General features: G+C 39.4%; 1 protein-coding gene across 1 annotated transcript in view; it reads left to right on the top strand.

Annotated features, from left to right (window-relative positions):
- The first annotated feature begins 3,487 nt into the window (after nt 1–3,487).
- LOC117662262 (uncharacterized) overlaps nt 3,488–22,563 on the top strand; it is a 37,271-nt gene continuing 18,195 nt past the window's right edge. Inside the window, exons 1-4 of the mRNA XM_034411584.2 lie at nt 3,488–4,466; nt 7,622–7,852; nt 12,632–12,859; nt 14,680–14,707. Of these exons, the coding sequence (XP_034267475.2) occupies nt 3,561–4,466; nt 7,622–7,852; nt 12,632–12,859; nt 14,680–14,707 (1,393 nt within the window). The 5' untranslated portion in view covers nt 3,488–3,560. The remainder of the gene's footprint in view (nt 4,467–7,621; nt 7,853–12,631; nt 12,860–14,679; nt 14,708–22,563) is intronic.

The following is a 22,563-nucleotide window of genomic DNA, read 5'->3' as shown; positions in this document are numbered from 1 at the left end:
GGGTACTTCTTCCTCTGATTTTTCTCTGTATGGTACTGATGACTTCATGGATTGAAGTGGCTTGAACCTTTTGCCATTTATGGGTTAGCTGTCAGTCCAGATGTGGGTTGACTACCATGTTTCCCCAAAAATAAGACCGGGTCTTATATTAATGTTTGCTCCAACACATTAGCGCTTATATTCCGGTTAGTTCTTATTTTGGAGGAAATACGGTACTAAATGCATCCGTCTGACTAACAATCTTAACTGGGGCTTATTTTTGGGGTAGGGCTTATATTACAAGCATCTTGAAGAATCATGCTAGGGTTTATTTTCCAGTTGGGTCTTATTTTTGGGGAAACACAGTATATGGATAGTCCTCATTTAGTTGTAAGTTTGAAGTCACAACAGCACTGAAAAAAAGTAGTCCTCACCCTTATGACTGTCACAATATCCGCAACCTTCCCAGATGACTTCCAACAAACAAAGTCAATGGAAGAAGCTTAGATTTTACTTAGCAACCACATGGTTCACTCAACAACCATGGCGCAAAAAAAAAAAAAAAAGATCATGGCATGACTCATGCTTAAACTACAGCCTGACTTAGTGGTGGAAATTTTGATCCCAATTATGTTTGTAAGTCAAGGACTACCTGTACGATTTTCACAAAGCACGCCTTGAGATGATAGATGAACTGAATTCATAGGATGCCTTGGGTAAGATCTGAGTCTGGAATTGAGATTTCTGATATGTGAATTTCTGTACAACTATAAGATTATCTTGGCTGCTCTGATGCTCTTTTTCCTAACATACTTCACAGGTTTATTTTGAAGATAAAATTGGACAAGATAATAAAATCAAAGTTGAGATAGGACCAGGCAAGTGAACAATAAAACAGATCTATGCAATCTAAAAAGGGATCGGGAAAGATAACAAATTGGAATTTATCTAGGAAAACTTTCTGTCAGATGCTGCTCCAGTTCTTTAAAGCCAAATTATACAACAGGCTATCACTTAGGAACAAGAACAACTGTAGTCCTATATATTTGGTAGCTATCCAGCTGGGAAAACCTGATGAATGGACCAGAGTTGTTTGAATCGGATGAAATCTACAAGTCCAGTTTTATCTAGTTTTCTTGTAGCTCCTAAAATTGGAAACAAAGAAGAAGCTATTAGAAAACAGTAAATGGGCCTCTTTTGTGCATCCGTTGTCCAGAAATGAATACCATCATTTATTTTATTTAAACATGGCCTTCAGATCCGGTAGAACTTGGGGAGGGGGCAGTGGTAGGATTCAAATAATTTAACAACAGGTTCTGTGGGTGTGGCTAGGTGGTCATGTGACTGGGTGGGCGTGGCCAATTTAGCAGTCCATTTTGCCAATTTAGCAATCCATTAAATAAACACATACAAATTAAAATTTAATTTGTTTTGCTCCTGGGGGTGTTTTATTTGCTTTTGTTTGCATGTTGCTCTTTTGGTTGACTTTTCTTTTTACTAGATTGTTTTTTTTTTAAAGTTGTTTAGGAGTCTAGTGGTCCACTTCAGAAAACTCAGATTTGCAGCAATTCTTCTCAGCCCCAAGAAGCTTACAATCAACATCTCTCTCTCTCTCTCTCTCCCTCTCTCTGGAAAGAAAAGTGTGCCTCAAGAGCAAATGAGAATGGGGAAGAGAAACCATACTGAATTCCATTCTCTCTCCCTCTCTCTCATCTCTCTCTCAGGAAAGAAAAGTATACTAGAAGAGCAGATTGGGATGAGGAAGAGAAACCTTGCTGAATCCCATTCCATCCTATTCCCATTCCCATTCCCATTGTCACAGGGGTTTGGACTAGATGACGTACAAGATCCCTTCCAACTATTATTCTGTTATTCTTTTATTTCTAGTGCATTGGGGGATTTTAAGCAGAGGTGGAATTCACTTACCTTCCCTACCAGTTCACAAATGGGAGTGCATGCACCACCTCTGCCCATGCGCACGTGCCACCTCTGTGCATGTGCATGCGCCACCCCTGCTCCTGCACACGGCCTTCTATGCACGCGTAGTAGTTGTGCATTATGTCCGGGCGGGTGGGTGGAGCCTCCCGCAGTCACGGAAACCAGTTCGTGTGATTCCGGACAGAACCGGCTGAATCCCACCACTGATTTTAAGGGACAAAAATGATGCTTTATAGTCAGCTGATGCATAAAGGATGCTTTTTTTTCAAGAGGCAACTGGACTTTCTGGTTTTTTTCTTTGGAAAAAAGCACCTTTGGGACAACCATGACCTGGATGACTGAGAATCTCCAGAGAGATCCATTTTGTCCTTCAAATTCTTTACACCTCCAAAAGATCTTTCTTTGGACCCCACCCTTGTTTAAAGAATTGACATTAATGTTCCTCACAAAACCTGGGGCTACCTTTGAGCTGAAGGACATTTTGCACCCTTCAAATGCTTTACGTCCCAAAGAGATAGTTCTTTGGCCCCACAACCTTGCTTAAAGGGCTGCCATTAATGTTCCTCACAAGATCTGGGGCTGTTCTTGAGACGATAGAAGTTTTGAATCCTTGCTTTAAGCAGCACACACTCTTCCTTCTCTCTACTTGTGAGACCAAAATCAGTAACTCCATTCTGCCACTCAAGGGAAGACCTGTCTGACTTGGCTTACCTATTTTATTTCTCCCCCTAACCCACAGGTGTCAAACGTCACACGATGTATCGTGATGTTTTTTGCCTTTGCGGAGCTGAGGTGGTGTGGCCTGCATGTGACGCATTTGGCCTGTGGGCCCACCAGTTTGACAGGCCTGTGGCCTAATCTCTTTATCCTAACAGATCAAAATCTGGCAACATCTGACTTCCTGCGACTGGAAAATAGGCAGGATTATCCATTATCAAACTATCTGTGTACAGATAGGCCTCAATTTACAATAATTCACTTGAATTTATAACACCACTAAAAAAAAGTGACTCATGACCATTTTTCACACTTACGACCACTGCACCATTCCCATGGTCACACGACCAAAATTCAGATACTTAGCAACTGATTCATTTTTATGACGGTTGCAATGCCAGGGGTTGAAAAATGCATTGTAAGCCACCCTGAGTCTCCGGAGAAGGGTGGCATATAAAAATAAATAAATAAATAATAAATAAATAAAAATGTAATCACCTTTTCAAACTTTTGACAAGCGGTCGATGGGGAAGCCAGATTCACTTAACAACCGTGTTACTATCAGAACTGCAGCGATTCACTTAACAACTGTGGCAAGAAAGGTTGCAAACTTACTTGACAACTGTTCCACTTAGCAACAGATGTTTTGGGCTCAATTGTGGTGGTGAGTCGTGGACTGCCTGTATGTCACAGGCCAGGTAGAAGTTTTGATGTGGATTTTGCTAAATCCTTGTGTCTTTCCCTTAAAGACTATTTCTAACCTGTTATTCTCTTTCAGGAAATCAACTGGACAGATGTGAAATGAATTGAGTCCTGCTTTCTCAGACCAAGTAAACTGTGAATGGTTATTTAAGTAATTTGAGCAAGAGGACCATCTAAACGAAAAGCTGCTCTAGCAGCTGCTAAGGTGCTGTTAGAAGGCCAGGATGAATGAAGAATTCAAGATGGGACCATCAAGTCCGGTTCAAAGAGGTGAACATCAGGAGGTCTGTAATGAAAAAGAATCAAGCAGGCCTAGATACAAAAATCCAACCAGGAAAACATCTGAAACCACAACGCTTCTGTACATCAGTTCTGCAGAGCAAAAGTTGTGGAATCAGCTTCTGGGGCTCCTCTTTCCATCCCTTTGGGAAGTTAAGGTTTCAGGAGCCGCCCAAAGCGATTCGCCAGCCATCTCTTTCACAGGCCCCTCAGAGGTGGTTTTGAGAGCCAAACAAACCATCAGCAAATTGCTCATTTTCGTAGGCTCTCAGATCCAAATCAATCGGTTGGATGTTCCACACCTGAAAACGGTTGGGTTCTTCCAACTCCAGGAGGGATTCCATCTTTTCCTTTGGGAAGGAGAAGCTTCTCACATCAGGGCGGATGCCATGGTGAGGATCGGCACCAGCGGTGGTCTGGACTGTGGAAGTGCCGTGCATGCTCAGAGAATATGGAGCCCAGAAGGGTCACTTTATACGAATTTGGATATTCATTTTTCATGTCCACCAACAGTTGAAATAGCCACTGGGATGATAAAACTGGCTTTGGAGGCCGCCTGGCGAAAAGGCTTCCAGTCTGTAATTGTAACCTACTCAGGCTCTACTATCTCTAAAAGTGAAGCTGAGGTAATAGTTGCAGCAATGGAAGCTTTTAGGAAAAATCACCCTGTAGGTTCCTTGAAAAGCCTTCACATAGTCTTCGGAGACGAACTTGCCACGAAGCTATTCTACACGGAATGTCAGAAGCACTGGTTGTCTGGAAAAGATGACTCAGAGAAGTTAAGAAGCATGCTATTGTCTTTAAACTCCACCAAGATTGAGGTAGTGACCAGTCCTGATATAAAGGAAAAAGTAAGTATCTGTTACTTTAAAAAAAAAAAAAATCAGTTACAGGCAGTCCTCGACTTACATACTTTTGTGCCCTTTTGAAGTGACAACAACACTGAGAAAAGTGACTTAAAGAATTCTATTCTGTTCTGATCTATTCTACTTTTAGATTCATAAACTAAAATAGAGGTATAAATATATATATGGGTATAGGTATTAATATAGATCTATCCTATCCTATCCTATCCTATCCTATCCTATCCTATCCTATCCTATCCTATCCTATCCTATCCTAATTCTTTTCTACTCTACTCTACTCTACTCTACTCTACTCTACTCTACTCTACTCTACTCTACTCTACTCTACTCTACTCTACTCTACTCCACTCCACTCCACTCCACTCCACCCCATTCCACTCCATTCCATATTTTCTATTCTATTCTATTCTATTCTATTCTATTCTATTCTATTCTATTCTATTCTATTCTATTCTATTCTATTCTATTCTATTCCATTCCATTCCATTCCATTCCATTCCATTCCATTCCATATTTCATTCCATATTTCATTCCATTCTATTCTATTGGAAAAACTTGGCTAAGGATTTTGAATGCTTGGCAGCTGGCATGTATTCATCATAGTTACAGTGTCCCAAGGTCCTACTGGCAAGCAAAGTCAATGAGGAAGCCAGATTCACTTAACAACCATGCTACTAATTTAACAGCTACAGTGATTCACTTAACAACTGTGGCAAAAAAGGTCGTAAAATGGGGCAAAACGGTTGCTCAACGGTTTTGCTTAGGAACAGAAATTTTGGTCTCGATTGTGGTCATAAGTTGACCACAAACCACTGCCTGTATTTATTGCGCAGGAACAGGAAGGAAAATGGAAAAAAAAAAATAACATGGACCTGTGAAACAGGCGTGTTTGCTGCAACTGTTAAAAAAAAAAAAAAGTAAAGTTTCGCTAGGTTTTACTTGAACAATCTTGCATTGTTTTTGACAGGTTTTCTGGGCGTTCCTGATGCTAGTTTTGATTGTGACAGCCCAGAAATATGTGTAATAAATGAATAAATACCATATTTTTTGGAGTATAAGACACATCTCCCACCTAAAAGGGGGTGAAAAATTAGGTGCATCTTGTAAACCGAGTATAGCCCCGCCCACCCACTGGCCCCCACCCTTTGGCCTCTGCCTCGCAGCAGTGACTTCCTTGCAAGCAAACAGCAAGAAGAAACAGCTCCTTTCATCTTCAGCATAGCCTAATTAGCAGAAGTTGATTGGATCGGCCTCCCGACTCTCAGCTGATTTGCTCTCAGCTGTTTTGCACAGGGTTCTGCTGCTTGCTGCAAAGAGGTAAATTGCTGGAGCAGATTTTTTTTTCCTTGTGCTAATCAAGCTATGCTGAAAACGAAAATGAAAGTAAAGCAGGCTGTTGGCTGTTTGCTGCAATGAGGCAAAATTGCTCAGAGGCAGATTTCTTTTTCTTCTTTTCATCACCAAAAAAATTAAGTGCGTCTTATACTCCGGTGTGTCTTATACTCCGAAAAATATGGTAAATAGGTAGATGCAGGATTAGACAAGGAGGAGACCAGGATTTTCCTCAGATGATTTGAAATTGATGAGCAATGGTTTACAGACGTATCCTCATTAGAGATATATAGCTTCTTAATAGTCATCCCACAATCATTGTGGCAGGATAAAAGTGAGGTAAATAGCTTTTGTGTTGCCACGGTGGTGATTGGGTAATGGGAGAAACCACTCACAGAAAAAAATGGCTCATGATTCTCATATGTTGTGCAACAACAGTTACTCAAATCGCAACCCAAGGATATGATATGATATGTTTTAACAGTTGAATTGCAGTGCATTCTTCACTTGGCTACTAAATGATCATTTATTTTTCCCCCGATTCAAAAATAAAAACTTGGGGGCCCAATTTGGTACAGCACTGGGGAAGATTAAAATCCATACTCTTGACCAACCTAACACTCGTGTTTATGAAGCAGTTAGTAACTCTCAGGTAGTTACTAACTGCCTCATGAATGAGAGCATTAGGCAGTAGTGGGTTTTAACTTCATTCACTACTGGTTGACTCGCAGAGACATCCAGGCAGGTGAGCCTGGACGTCCCGCCGCCGCTATCCATTCGCCCAATCTGGAGCGAACCGGTAGCAACCCATCACTGGCGTTAGGTTGGTCAAGATTAAGGAACTTAATCTTCCTGGGATGCCCCAAGCTTTTCTTTTTTGAATCGGGAAAAGAAACAGCTGTGGTTCCATGTTACTTTTCAAACTTATGGAACTTCAGTTTCCATAATCCTGTGCACCTACTATATTAACATGATGGAGGAGAACGTGCTTTGGAGGAGGAGTTGCAATGGGCAAGAAAAGACCAAACTTTCCTTTGCATTGGAGTCCTGAACAGAGAAGCAGATGTTGTTATGATTAAATTAACATGTCACCTCATGATTCTGGGGCCTTACACCAAGCGAAAGCATAAAATCGTGATGGTGAACCTATGGCACGAGTGCCGGAAATGGCACGTAGAGTCATCTCTCCAGACACATGAGCCATCACCCATTGTTCTTCTGGATTCTGGCACGCCAGCCAGCTGGTCTTCACACTCGCGGGAGCACCAAAAACCAGAAGAGCAACTGCTCGGTGTGCAGGCACATACCGGGCAGCTGCTCTTCCAGTTTCCGGTACGTGCATGGGCACCAGTTTCTGGCACACATGCACATGTGAGGAGCAGCTGGCCGGTGCTCATGTGCTTGCCGGAAACCGGAAGATCATCTTCCCAGCATGCGCATGCACACTGAGCGGCTGCTCTTCTGGTTTCCAGCATATGCATAAGCGCCAACCAATTGGTCTTTGCTTGCACATGTGCGCCAGAAATCGGAAGACCAGGTGGCTGGTGCACATGCAGCCGGCCTGCACGTGCATGAAAAATGCCACACGGCTGTTTTTCCAATTTCCAGTGCATGTTACGGCACTCAGTGCCGAAAAGATTTGCCAACACTGGCGTAAAACATCCACGATAAGTCAGAAATTGGGTTCCTAGTCATTTGCTTTTAAAGAACGGGATATTCTTGGAGATAAGGTACATCTTTTTCTCTTTGTGCACCTTTTTACCTTGAATATCTGATTGAGTTTACCCCCTTTTTTTCTTTGTGGACAGGTGGATGTGATGGTTCTGCCCCTGGCTGTGGATCCTAATGGGTTGGACTGGGGCTCAGGAATCCGTGCTTTCAGCCGGAAGGCTCTGGAGGCTGTCCCCGAATGCTGTGAGCTGAGTCCAGGGGATATGCTTTTGGTGTCAGGTTCAATCTTTCCAGAGCTTGGCTGCAGGATGATATACCTAACAAGACTTGATGATGATTTGCAGTGGAAGCCTAAACAAGCCCATAAGGTAAACAGGACAGAAGCTATTATGTTGATGCCCAATATCTGTCTTTTTATGTTTTCTTTCTTTTCTTTCTTTCTTTTATTAGATTTATATACAGCCCTACTCCCGAAGGACTCAGGGAGGTGAACAGGCACAAAATAAAATACATAGATACAAAAGTTAAAAGATATAATTAAAACCAGATTAAATAATTTAGCCCAAGAGAATTAAAAAAATCCCAATAATTTAAAACAAATTAAAATTTCGATTTAAAAGAATTTTAAAACAGGGGAGAAAATTAGGCCAGGCCGGCTTGCTGGAATAGAAGAATCTTAAGAGCATGGCGGAAAGTGCGTAGATCTGGGATCCTCCGTATCTCTGGGGGGAGCTCGTTCCAGATAGTGTTTTCCTTCCTTCCTTCCTTCCTTCCTTCCTTCCTTCCTTCCTTCCTTCCTCCCTCCTATCTTTTCCTTCTTATCCTCCTTCCTTCCTTCTTCCTATCTTTTCCTTCCTATCCACATTCCTATTTCCTTTGTTCTTTCCTTCCTCCTATCTTTTCCTTCCTATCCACATGCCTATTTTCCTTCCTTCCTTCCTTCCTATCCACATTCCTTTTTTTTAAAAAAAATAATTTTCATTAAATAGTTTGTCTTTAAAAACAACACAAAAAACAATCACACATATATAAAAACAAAACATGTCAAAACTTAATGTATTGAACATTACATAACATTAATGGTAATTTTACAGCATTTCGTATCAACTTACGTACTTTGCTTTTGTAGTTCTCTATTCTATCATTTCTATTTACTACTCAATAGTAGAATAATCGCATTACTCCAACACATATATATACATATATTATAATATTCATTTGTTCTTATCTACACATTTATATTCATTTATATTTACCTCTCTTTATTTAATGTTGTTCAGTTACTTTAAGTTTCATCAATACTAAGTTAAACATTTTTGTTCTGATTTCTATTTTCAAGCCAACTGTACACCGTATTTCATAATAGTCTGAATGCTCTCTCTCTTTCAACTTCATAGTCATTTTATCTATCTCTGCACATTCTAGAATTTTCCTAATTACAGTTTTGTCTGACAGTATATTTTTCTGTTTCCAATTTTTTGCTAATGTGATTCTTGCTGCAGTAAGTATGTGCAATATAATGTATTGAAGGTTTTTATTCATTTTCAGGTCCAGTATTCCTAATAAAAATAATTCAGGTTTCAAATCTATTTCTTGCTTTATAATTTCTTCCAACCATTTTTGAATTTGACACCAATACTTCCTTGTGATGGGGCACGTCCACTACATATGGTAGAAGGTTCCGGATTTATAGTTACATCTCCAACAATTAGGTGATAAATTGGGATACATCTTGGCCAATCTCGCTGGTGGCAAATGCCACCTATAAAACATTTTATAGAAGTTTTCTTTGTAGGTAATTGCTGTTGTCAGTTTGTAGTTCCTTTTCCATAGTTTGTCTCACTGTTCTAATTCTATGCTGTGGCCAAAATTCCTTCCCCAACTAATCATCGTTTCTTTTACAACTTCCTCATTTTACTGAGGTCTATTGTGTTTGGGTGCGTCATTGCCTCCATTGTCGATAGCCAATTTGGGATTTTCATATAGTGGTGTTTTTTAATCTTTACCCAGACATTATATAGAGAATTCCTTATTATATACCTCTGAAAATATGAATGTGTTTTATTTTTACCTTCCCATAGAAACCCGTACCAACTAGTTGGAGATCGTGCCCTTCTAATGCTAATATTCTTTTGTTTTTAAGTTGAATCCAATCTCTTAACCATGTCAGCACTGCTGCCTGGTAGTAGAGCTCCCAGTCTGGGAGACCGAGAATTTTTTTTGAACAAATAAACAAAATAATATCTAAATTTATATGGGCAGATAAAAAACCTCGCATTAAATTTAAGCTGTTACAAGATAGTAGGAAGCACGGGGGTTTCGGTCTCCCTATCCACATTCCTATTTCCTTCCTTCCTTCCTTCCTTCCTTCCTTCCTCCCTCCCTCCCTCCCTCCCTCCCTCCCTCCTATTTTTTCCTTCCTAACCTCCTTCCTTCCTCTTATCTTTTCCTTCCTGTCCACATTCCTATTTCCTTCCTTCTTTCCTCCTACCTTTTCCTTCCTATCCACATTCTTTCTTCCTTCCTTCCTTCCTTCCTCCCTCCCTCCCTCCCTCCCTCCCTCCTATTTTTTCCTTCCTATCCTCCTTCCTTCCTCCTACCTTTTCCTTCCTATCCACATTCCTATCTTCCTTCCTTCCTTCCTCCCTCCTATCTTTTCCTTCCTTCCTTCCTTCCTTCCTTCCTTCCTTCCTTCCTTCCTTCCTTCCTTCCTTCCTTCCTTCCTTCCTTTCTCAGATATTGTAAACACATTTCTGTTTTCTTTCTGATCTCTGATAGTGAGCTTTCTATTTTTCTTTTTTTTTCTGATATTCTTCTTGAAAATGCCTATTCAAGCTTTCAGATTTGGGCAAATCTTCTATGCCTGTCCTCTACTTTTCATTCTACTGATAGAATATTTGTAGCTCAGGGCTGAACTGTGGGGTCTTTAGGTACCCTCTGAGCTTGGTGGTTTTCTTGCAGACATTTCATTACCCAACTAGGTAATATAGTCAGTGCTAGGTCTGATGGTGTTTGGTGCTAACAATGATGATGTTACCTAGTTGGGTAATGAAATGTTTGCAAGAAGACCACCAAGCTCAGAGAGCACCTAAGGACCTCACTTTTCATTCTTTATTAATTCTTTTAAGAAATTTTCCTCCTATGTTGTCATATGTAGCCATTTTCCTTTACTGTCCTTTACTGTAACTCTACTAGTTAGGTTGAAAGGAAGGAACTAATCCAGTTGAAATCATCTTTTGAGCATCCTAATTTCGGTCTGGGATTAACTGCTTGTTATAGAAATGGCTAAGGTAAAGATAAAGGTTCCCTTCGCACATATGTGCTAGTCGTTCCCAACTCTAGAGGGCGGTGCTCATCTCTGTTTCAAAGCCAAAGAGCCAAAGAGCTTGTCCGAAGACATCTCCGTGGTCATGTGGCCAGCATGACTGAATGCCAGAGGCACACGGAACGCTGTTATCTTCCCACCAAAGGTGGTTCCTATTATTCTACTTGCATTTTTTATGTGCTTTCGAACTGTTAGGTTGGCAGAAGCTGGGACAAGTAACGGGAGCTCACCTCGTTACAGGACACTAGGGATTCGAACTGCTGAACTGCGGACCTTTCGATCGACAAGCTCAGCGTCTTAGCCACTGTGTCACTGTGTCCCATGAAATGGCTATTATACACATCAAGCACAAAGTTTAGAAATGGTTTCCATTATGTTCTTTTCTTTGATTAAGGTAGTTGAGGTTGCAATGTTGTTGTACTGTGCTAAAAAGAGTCGGAATCAGTGCCTTTTTCTTTTTCCCCTCGTACATCATGTTTTCTCCCCCCCCCTTTTTTTCTTCTCTTAATTTTCTATTTTTCTTTCTATTTTATACATTGATAAACAATACAAGTTATAAACATGGCAAAATCATCCTTTGGACATGCTAATTTCTATCTGGGACTAACTGCATGCAGATGTGTGCATTGTGTACTTGGATTTTGAAGTCACGTTTCGGTAGATTAAACTAACAATCTATTGACCCATTAAGTCATATGGATGTCATTAACTATCAGATGAATCAACAAAAACTTCTGTGTGTTGTATGGGTTAGAAAAACATGGGGCTGCCAGCACATTATTTTTTTGCATGTTTAATATTATTTGAAATACAATACAAACACAGGTCCTTCACTTACAACTATTTCTTTAGTGGCCAAAGTTATAACAGCACTGAAAAAAGTGACTTACAAATGGTCCCTACACTTACCAACATCAAATCATCCCCATGATTATTTGATCAAAATTTGAGCACTTGGCAACTGGCGTGTATTTACAAGGGTTGCTTAACATCATTCCCGGGATCATCTGATCGCCATTTGCAACCTTCCCAGCTGCCTTCTGAACGAGCAAAGTCAATGGAGGAAGCTGGATTTGCTTAATGATGGCATTGATTCATTTAGCAACTGTGGGCAAAATCCTTGGCCAAGTTTTTCCAATAGAATAGAATGGAATATGGAATATGGAATATGGAATATGGAATGGAATATGGAATATGGAATGGAATATGGAATATGGAATGGAATGGAATATGGAATGTGGAATGTGGAATGTAGAATATGGAATGGAATATGAAATATGGAATGGAATGGAATATGGAATGGAATATAGAATAGAATAGAATAGAATAGAATAGAATAGAATAGAATAGAATAGAATAGAATAGAATAACAGAGTTGGAAGGGACCTTGGAGGTCTTCTAATCCAACCCCCTGCTTAGGCAGGAAACCCTATACCATTTCAGACAAATGGTTATCCAACATCTTCTTAAAAATTTCCAGTGTTGGAGCATTCACAACTTCTGGAGGCAAGTCATTCCACTGATTAATTGTTCTAACTGTCAGGAAATTTCTGCTTAGTTCTAAGTTGCTTCTCTCCTTGATTAGTTTCCACCCATTGCTTCTTGTCCTGCCCTCAAGTGCTTTGGAGAATAGCTTGACTCCCTCTTCTTTGGGGCAGCCCCTTAGATATTGGAACACTGCTATCATGTCTCCCCTAGTCCTTCTTTTCATTAAACTAAACATATCCAATTCCAGCAATCGTTCTTTATTATGGTTTAGCCTTCAGTCCCCTAATCATCTTTGCTGCTCATCCTAATCATTTTATGTATGTTGCTTCCACAGAAGGCTATTCGGAATATGATCCACAGCTGTCTCTGCACCTGCTATGGGTCCTTCCTGGAATCCATTGTGTTTCCCACCCTCCATCCAGTAGATGCAAGTCAAGCTGTGATGCAGGAATGGCTGATTATCTTGCTGGAAGAAACTAATCGGTTCTTGAAAAAGTTTCCCAATACTTGGATGAAGCTAGTGCAAATCAGGCCCCTTCCAGGAATGATTCTGCCATGTCCGGTAATAACCACCATGGGCATCAAATGGTTCTGGAGTATGTGTGTGTCTATACAGGTACTCCCTTAGCCTATTTAAGGAGGAACGCTGACTGAAGCAATTTGCAGGGAACAAATCCGTTCACATACCTTCATGTCTTGTCTTGCTTATCTTATCAGCTTCCTGCAAATTGCTTCTGGGCATTCTGCCAACCAGAGTAAGCTTTCAGTATTCTTTGAATTCTTGGCGGCTGTTAATGCAGTTAATTAACAGCCATTGTTGTAAAAAACTGGTTTATTTAGTAAACTAAGGTTTGAATGGACTTTGTGTGTTCTTTGGGATCCGTAGCTGGGCCAGAACAGTAGTCCTCTACTTTCAACAGTTCATTTAATGACTGTTCAAAGTTACAATGGCATTGAAAAATCACTTTTTTCAATGCTGTTGTAACTTTGATCAGTCACTAAATAAACTGTTAAGTGTGAAAAACCTATGACCAACTTGTCACCATTGAAACATCACCATGGTCACGCGATCAAAATTCAGATGCTTGACAACTGACTCATATTTATGATGGTTGCAGTGTCCCGGGGTCATGTGTTATCACCTTTTGTAACTTTCCTGGGGTCATGTGTTATCACCTTTTGCAAAGTCAATTGTTAAGATTTACTTAACAAGAGAGTTACTAACTGAACAATTGCAGTGATTCACTTAATAACTGTGGCAAGAAAGGATGTAAAATGGGGCGAAATTCACTTAACAGGAGTCTTGCTTAGCAACAGCAATTTTGGGCTCATTTGTAGTCGTAAGTTGAGGACTACTTTGTATCCATGTGGATTGTCAGATGAAGAAGGAAATGCTATCCAGATCAGATATTCCAAACCTTTGCACACTATATGCATGGACTTCTCATCAAGTCCATAGATCTGGGATTGGGAAGGATTGGAAAGACTGATCTGTGTAAGAATACCATATTGATTTCCTGCACATTTATTGTGCATGTTACTGTGTTTTTCTGGGTATACCACAATAAGCTAATTCTGTAATAGATGCATTTCTTTTGAGCTTTGTGACTGAGCACCAGGGGTGGGCTCTAATTTTTTTTATTACCAGTTCTGTGGGCATGGTTATTTTGTGGGCATGGCTTGTGGGGGTTTTTTATTGTGACTGGGTGGGTGTGGCCAACTTTTTTTTTTTTTTACTTTTAAAAGCATTTTTTCTACAACCTTAAGAGGGTGCAGAAAAAAATGCTTTTAGAAGCTTCTGAAGATCAGGCAAGTCAGCTGGGATCACCAGAGGCTCTTAAAGGCATTTTTTTTTCCTACAACCTCTTCAGCCGAAATTAAAAATGCTTTTAAAAGCCTCTGAAATCCTAGCTGAGCCGCACGATCATCAGAGGCTTTTTTTTTAACTTTTAAAAGCATTTTTTCAGCCGAATAGGTTGTAGAAAAAATGATTTTAAAAGTTAAAAAAAAAAAGCCTCTGATGAGGTGGGCGGGCTAAGCGAGCAGTGACCGGGCCGGGGACTGGTTCGGGGGCATGGCCATCCAATGTTATTACCGGTTCTCCGAATTACAAAATTTTTTTAGTACCGGTTCTTACGAACCGGTATGAGCCAGGAGCAACCCACCACTGCTGAGCACTACAACCTGATCAACACATGTGGGAATTAAAACAGGCAATAGAATGCTTAATTTCTGGATATCAGTCACTCTGAATTGCGGGAAGGGTAGCATATACGTTTTATAAATAATTCCATTTTTAAATAGATAAGAAATGTGCCAGCTCTAGAATATCTTTATTTTTCATTTAATGTGTCCAATTGAAATGTCTTTTTGTCTTAACAGGTAGAAGATTCTCTTTCTTTTGCTGCAGGTAAGACCCTCCAATCCTCACTGCTGTAACAATGAGACACAACACAGATGTCTGGAAATGTGGTTGTTCTTACTCCATACATGTATTAATTTGACTTAAGTGGCTTGTCCAGCTGTCCTGTGCAAGCCTAGTTTCAATTATGCTACATGATAGCTATCATTATATGCTAAGGAAATGACAAGCAATGGACAAAGCTATTCTTTTAGTTCTCCAACTATAAAAAAAAATGTGGGAGTGATTTAAATAGTATGTACAATATGATTAACCTGATTATTATCTCAACTCATTTTCTGGATTTATAATATATACTGAATCATGAATAAACTGAACAGGCTGGGTTGCACAGCATGCTAACCGCCTAAAACAGCCAAGATTAAAATTAATCCAATTAGTACGGTGCCATATTGAGGTATTTATTCTTGTTGTGTTCCTTTGTTTATTTTATTGTTCTATTATGTTACCTCTATTCTGTTTACACTCCTTTTATTTTTATCATAATTTTTATCTTTTCACCTACAATAGTCCCACGGGGAGATAGGTGGCAAATTGATAAATAAATAAAAGATCTAACTATACAGTATTTATGGAGATTCTCAGTCAACCAGGTTGTCCTGAAGGTGATTTTTCAAGAGGCAACTGGGCTTTCTGGTTTTTCTTTGAGCTTCTTGGATGAGAAGCGAAACATCTTCAAAGAAAAACCACTTTTTGGTTTTTTTCCCCCAGTTGCCTCTTGAAAAACCATCTTTGAAACTACCTACAGTAAATTATAAATTATTAGCAAAGATATCCACTAGATGGAAGCATAGGCACACTTGCTTTTAGCTCGGTTGCCTTGATAGGGGGGAAAAAAGTTCTTTTGCAAATTTGGTTTATTTGCCTCGTTTTTGAAGGTTTCAGAATAACAGAATTGGAAGGGACCTTTCTTTATTTCTAATAAGATCAGTGGTGGGATTCAATTTTTTTAACAACCGGTTCTGTGGGCGTGGCTTAGTTGGGGCTGTGGCTTGGTTGTCATGTGACCGGGTGGGCGTGGCCCTACTCAGAGGGCTGAAAAACATCATTTCTGACTGGTCCTCGCACTTTTGATCGGTCCTCGCACTTAAGACCATCCTCACATTTATGCCCATTGCGGCATTCTTAAGAACCGTGTCACTCATTTCACAACTGTTTCTCTTCATCATGGTGACAAGATAGGGCAAAAACGTAAAATGTGAGGACAGTCGTAAGTTCGAGGACTGGTCAAAAGTGCGAGGACCAGTCAAAAATAACTTTTTCAGCCCTCTGAGGAGTCCATATGCACAAAAGGACTACCCAGAGGGCTGAAAAAAGTGATTTCTGACAGGTCCTCGCACTTTTGACCGGTCTTTGCACTTATGACTGGTCATCATTTATGCCCATTGTAGCATTCTTAACAACAGTGTCACTCATTTCACAACCTCTTCTCTTCACCATGGTGACAAGATAGGGCAAAAACTTAAAATGTGAGGACAGTCGTTAAGTTTGAGGACTGGTCAAAAGTGCGAGGACCAGTCAAAAAATAATTTTTTCAGCCCTCTGAGTAGTCCATATGCACAAAAGGACTACCCAGAGGGCTGAAAAAAGTGATTTCTGACAAGTCCTCGCACTTTGGACCGGTCTTCGCACTTATGACTGGTCATCATTTATGCCCATTGTAGCATTTTTAACAACCGTGTCACTCATTTCACAACTGCTTCTCTTCACCATGGTGATAAGATAGGGCAAAAATGTAAAATGTGAGGACAGTTATAAGTTCGAGGACTGGTTAAAAGTGCGAGGACCAGTCAAAAATAACTTTTTCAGCCCTCTGAGTAGTCCATATGCATAAAAGGATACAGCAATAGAGAGGGATGAAGGAAGGGAAGGGAAATTAGAGTAGGAGTGAGGGTAAGAGAGGGAGGAAGAGAGGAGGAGAAAGAGAAAGGAAGAGGAAGTAGAGAGGAGAAGAAGGGGGGGAAGAGAAAGTAAGAAGGAAAGAAAAGAGAAAGGTGGTAGGTTTGAGGAGAAAGATTGCTGTCCCATGAAAAAGATGAAAGGGAAGAAAGCCAACCCCAAACAAATATAAAGATATTAAGATAAAGAATGAATTGTTAAACTGTAAAGAATAAAAGAGAACAAATATGAATAAATAGCAATAATTAGAAACACACATACAAACATACAATGTATTTTCTTTGAACAGAGTATTTGGCCGGTTCACAAATTTAAACAGTGTTTAGTCATTTCAATTAAATTTACAATTTCTATATTTCCTTTTTGCCATATTTATTCCTCATCTATTTTTTTAAAAAAACCAATATTACCCTTCATCCTCATCTCTAATCTTAATCAAATTCATTTTTTCCCTTCTATTCTATATTATACCCCTTCCCATTGTCATCTATTTTTATATCCAGCCTCACATTGGTTAATTATGTAATATTACAGTTGTTTAATACAAATTCAACATTTTAATATAAATCAATTAGTTATATAACTATCTTTTTTGTATATTAATCAATATGAACATGAATATTCCAATTATTTCCATGCAATCCAATTTCTTACAAATCAATTAATTATATTTACCAATAATAATAAACCAAATAATTTCCCCTATATATTTCTCCAAACCACAACTTAACCATTTCTGCTTTCAACACAATATACAATTAATATATAATTAATTGTCCTTACGGAAGGACTTCCGTACCTTCCGTAAGGCCCTGAAGAGTTATTTATTCCAGCAAGCCGGCCTAGCCTAAATGGTTTTTAATGGGATTTTAAATTTTATAGACTTGGGGTTTTAAATTGGGTGGCCGATTGATTTAATCTCTTTTAATTATCTTAACTTTTGTATTGTATGTATTTTAATTTTGGCTGTTCACTGCCCTGAGTCCCTTTGGGAGAAGGGCGGTATACAAATTAAATTAATAAAATAAATAAATAAATAGTATCTCAATTATTACAATTCCCTAGTTAAATAGAACTTTTTTTCTTTTGTGTTTTAAAATCTTGAACTCTCCTCTTTTGCCCTAAATTTCCTATTGTTTGCAGTTTTGCACCTATCTTTTTTGGTGAGGAAAAAGAAAAAGAAATCTCTCTCTGCCTCATTTTGTCACGTTGCAGCAAAGACCCTGCTTTGCTTTCAGTTTCGCTTTTTCAGCATACCTAGGGAAAAAAAATCTGCTCCAGCACTCTTTGCAGATAGCAACAGAGCCCGGGCAAAACAGCTGAGAGCAAATCAGCTGAGAGTCGGGAGGCCGATCTAATCAATTTGTGCTAATTAACGGATGCTGAAGCTGAAGGGGCTGTTTTTTCTTGCTGTTTGCTTGCAAGGCGGTAAGTGCTGCGAGGCACAGGCCAAAGGGTGGGGGCCACCCTCCTTGCCACTTAGCCCCCCCTGCCATCCCCCTTGCCTCTTACCACTCCCTAAGGCATTCCACTGTCCTCCAGGGGGCAGTACCGCCCACTTTGGCAACCACTGGCTTAACTACTTAACTACTTGACAACCGGTTCCACGGAAGTAGAATCCCACCACTGGGTCTACCCATTTATTTTTGCAGGCGTAAATCTAGTCATTTGTTTTCTTTTAACACTGATCAGCTGTAGGGCGGCCCTTTGAAGCCCCGTGGCAGTTGCGTGGCCAATAAAATTATAAAAAAACACCGAACCATTGTTAAATTGCTGGCTCGCCCACCCCTCGCCCAGTGGTGCGGAGGGGCGGGGCAAGGGGCGGGGCGAGCCAGCAATTTAACAAACGGTTCGGCCGAACTGCCTAGAACCGGCAGAATCCCACCACTAAATAAGATACAGTGTAAAACTCTGCTGCATGTCTATTGCTGCAATGGATTCCTGTCCTCAGTTCTCGTTTTTGCCAAGTTTATGCATTTTTCTATTATTTTTTCCCCCTTGTGGGGCTTTTGGTGGGGAGGGGAAGGAGGTGGTTTTAAATCATCCATCCATCCATCCATCCATTCATTTCGATTACATGAACTGTGAACTATATGGATTCATTTATAACAGTCACATTAAATGTGAAATATGTTGTTTGGTACATCAATCAAGCAAAAATAATCCATTTAAATAATTAAACAATTTAGCACTGATGATGTTACCTAGTTTAGGTAATAAAATATCTGCAAGAAAACAACCAAGCTTAGAAAGCACTCCTCATAATTTATTTCCCCTATTATGAGGACCTAGATTGTTGGAGGCAATATGCTGGCTCTGTACACTGCTTAGAGAGAGGGCTGTAAAAGCACTGTGAAGCGGTATATAAATCTAAGTGCTATTGCTATGAGCCATGGTGGCGCAATGGTTAGAGAGCAGTACTGCAGGCTACTTCTGCTGACTGCCAGCTGACTGCAATTTGGCAGTTCAAATCTCTCCAGGCTCAAGGTTGACTCAGCCTTCCATCCTTCTGAGGTGAGTCAAATGAGAACCCAGATTGTTGGGGGCAATATGCTGACTCTGTAAACCGCTTAGAGAGGGCTGTAAAAGCACTGTGAAGCAGTAAGTGCTATTGCTATTATGAAGGATTGAGACAAATGTCGGCTAATCAATGACTTGCTCTTTCTTATGCTAACTTCTCCCCAACTGAGATGGCTAAGAAAGAAACATGCATTGTTTATTTCAAGTTTGCCTACATCATCCATAGAGTATTTTCGGATCCCCCTAGTTAGTGCCACAATAAACAAATCTGAAACAAACCTTAGGAATGCTGCCTGGCACCTAGAAGAATTCTGCAGATGACACAATAGGGTTCCAACCAAACACGGTCCATGGACTAGAAGACATCCAAGGTCCCCTCCAACTCTGTTATTCTGTTCTGTTCTGTTCTGTTCTGTTCTGTTCTGTTCTGTTCTGTTCTGTTCTATTCTATTCTATTCTATTCTATTCTATTCTATTCTATTCTATTTGTTTCTGTCCTGTCCTGTCCTGTCCTATCGTGTCCTGTCCTGTCCTACCCTGTGCTATTCTATTCTGTTCTGTTCTGTTCTGTCCCATTCCATTCCGTTCCATTCTGTCCTCTTCTATTCTGTCCTGTCCTATCCTGTCTTGTCCTTTCCTGTCTTGCCTCTCCTCTCCTTTCCTCTCCTCTCCTCTCCTCCCCTCCCCTCCCCTCCCCTCCCCTCCTATTCCGTTTCCTATATTCTATTCTATTCTATTCTATTCTATTCTATTCTATTCTATTCTATTCTATTCTATTCTATTCTATTCTATTCTATTCGACAATTGCAGTATCCTGGGGCCACCTGATTGTCATTTGTGACCTTCACTGTTGCAATATTTTCAGGATCAGACTCAATAAGATTAGTAAGAGTTAAAGGTTTAAATATATTTCCTTTTATTTACAATAGGCATTCTATATTCACTGAATATTCACAGATAGAAGCAAGGAAAAGGATGCATGTAGCTCCTTATATATACAATGGGTGGAGCTATATGTGGGAGTGGTGAATTATGAATACATTAAGAAGTGAAGAATAAGTTAACCCCTGATACCCCGTTCATATACTATTTACACATTAGAGAATAAGGCATTTACATCTGACAAATCCCCCTCTAAATGCCGATTTGTTATGCAACACCAATTACATTCAGATTCAGGACAATACAAAACATACAACTTAGAAGTTAAATATTTATGTTGCTTAGAAGGTAAAGGCTTTGTCAATATGTCAGCTAATTGTTCTGAAGTATCACAATGCACTGCTTTAATAAATCCATCCTGAGATAATTGTCTCACATGTTTAAATTTTATATCTATGTGCCTGGACCTTTGTCCAATAGCATCAGATCTAGATATTTCAATGGCTGCTTTATTGTCTTCATGCATAACAAAAGGCAAAGCAGGTTTTTTCCAAACATCTGAAATTAAATCATTAAACCATACAAGGTTATTTGCAGCTTTGGATAAACAAACATATTCCGCTTCTGTCGTTGAAGTGGCCACTAGTTCCTGTTTACCAGTGTACCAGTAAACTGGACAGTCATTTAAGAGGAATATATAACCAGATGTACTTTTTCTACATGAGGTGTCTCCAGCCCAGTCCGCATCTGCGTAACATGTAAGCTTTGGTTCTTTATTGTCATTAGGTTCTAACATTAAACAAAAGTCTAGTGTACTTTTCAGATATCTTAAAATTCTTTTAACAGCTTCCCAGTGATACATTGTTGGTTTGCTGACATGTCTGGATAATAAATTGAGTGGTAAGGCGATATCTGGTCTTGTCCAATTAGATATATAAAGAAGTGAACCTATGATTGATCTATAAAATGTGTTATCCTTGAATTCGGGGGAAGATTCATCAGTATTTCTTAGAAAATCAGTTTGCATAGGAGTATCACAAGGTTTGGCATTGTTTAAATTGCATTTATTTAAAAGTTCTATGATCTTATCTCTCTGAGTAAGTTTGAATCCCCTTCTAGTCTTATTAATTTGAACACCAAGATATTTGTTTACTTTGCCTAGGGATTTTAACGAGAAATGTTCATTTAGCTTAGTTACAAAAGTTTCTCTTCTCTCTTTATGTTTTCCTATGTATAAAATGTCATCCACATAAATCAATACAAATTCAATGTAATCATCACCCTTTTTGACAAAGAAACAGTTATCAGCAGTGGTAGCGTTGAAGTCCATGGTTTTAAGTACTTTTACTAAACAATCATACCATCGTTTACCAGATTGTTTTAACCCGTATAAACTCTTGTTTAACAACCAAATCTCATTTTTGTTTGTGTATTGACTGTGAGGTGCTCTTACGTATATTTCCTTATCTAGTTTTGCGTGTAGATACGCAGTCTGTATGTCATATTGAAATACATCAAGATTGAGTGCTGATGCTACCACTAGAGCTGTTTTGACACTCTCTGTTCTTACTGTGGGGGAATACGTGTCAGTATAGTCCTCCGGATATTTCTGTGCATAACCTTGTGCAACTAGTCTGGCTTTGTATAGAGTATTGCCTCCCTCTAAGTTCTTAATTTTATATATCCACCTGGTACCAATAATTGTTTTATCTTTAGGTGCAATTGCAGGTGTAAATACATTTAATCCTTGTAAACTTTCCATCTCCTTTTTCATCGCTAATTCCCATTTTTCTTTTTCTTCACGAGGGAGTTTTAACACTTCCTCATATGTATTAGGTGTTGTTGGCTCACCATCCATGTGCATTATGTAATCCTTGTATTTATTTGGCATTTGATTTCTGGTGTTTCTAATAGTTTTTTCAGGTTTACTATCGTTATCATGCAAATATCTTGCTTCCTTTTTTGTTAGTGTGTCTGTCTTTATTTTGTGTTGGCTATTTGTCCAAGTTTTGTTTTTGTTTTTATATTTGTTGATATTTTGCTTTTCTATGGTCCCTTTCTCATGGGATTTTGTATCTTTGTATTTATTTGGAAATATTTCATTAAGATGTAATTTAGACCAGTTGGCCTGTTCATGGAACACAGCTGTTCTGGAGACTATAAATTTGTTATTATTATCAATGAATCTGTACCCTTTAGTGCCAGTCTCATATCCCATAAATCTGAGTCTTCTGGATACGTTTTCTCCCTTTCTTCTTAATTGCTTAGGTATGTGTACGTCTGCAGTGACTCCGAATATGTGCATGTGTGCTAATTTTGGTTTCCTATTATACATCACTTCATATGGTGTCTTATTTACAATGCTGGACCAGGTTCTATTTTGTGTGTAATTTGAATAATGTAAGGCTTCTGACCAGAATTGTTTGCTTAAGCCAGCATCTTCCAATGTGCATCTAATCATGGTTTGTAATGTTGAATTCTTCCTCTCTACAATCCCGTTCTGGAACGCAGAAAATGGACTAGATGTGTAATGTAACATTCCT

The sequence above is a fragment of the Pantherophis guttatus genome, chromosome 4 (genome assembly GCF_059756535.1).
Source record: "Pantherophis guttatus breed Tessera chromosome 4, ASM5975653v1, whole genome shotgun sequence".
Taxonomy (NCBI): Eukaryota; Metazoa; Chordata; class Lepidosauria; order Squamata; family Colubridae; genus Pantherophis; species Pantherophis guttatus.
This window is presented reverse-complemented; position numbering and strand designations above follow the sequence as displayed.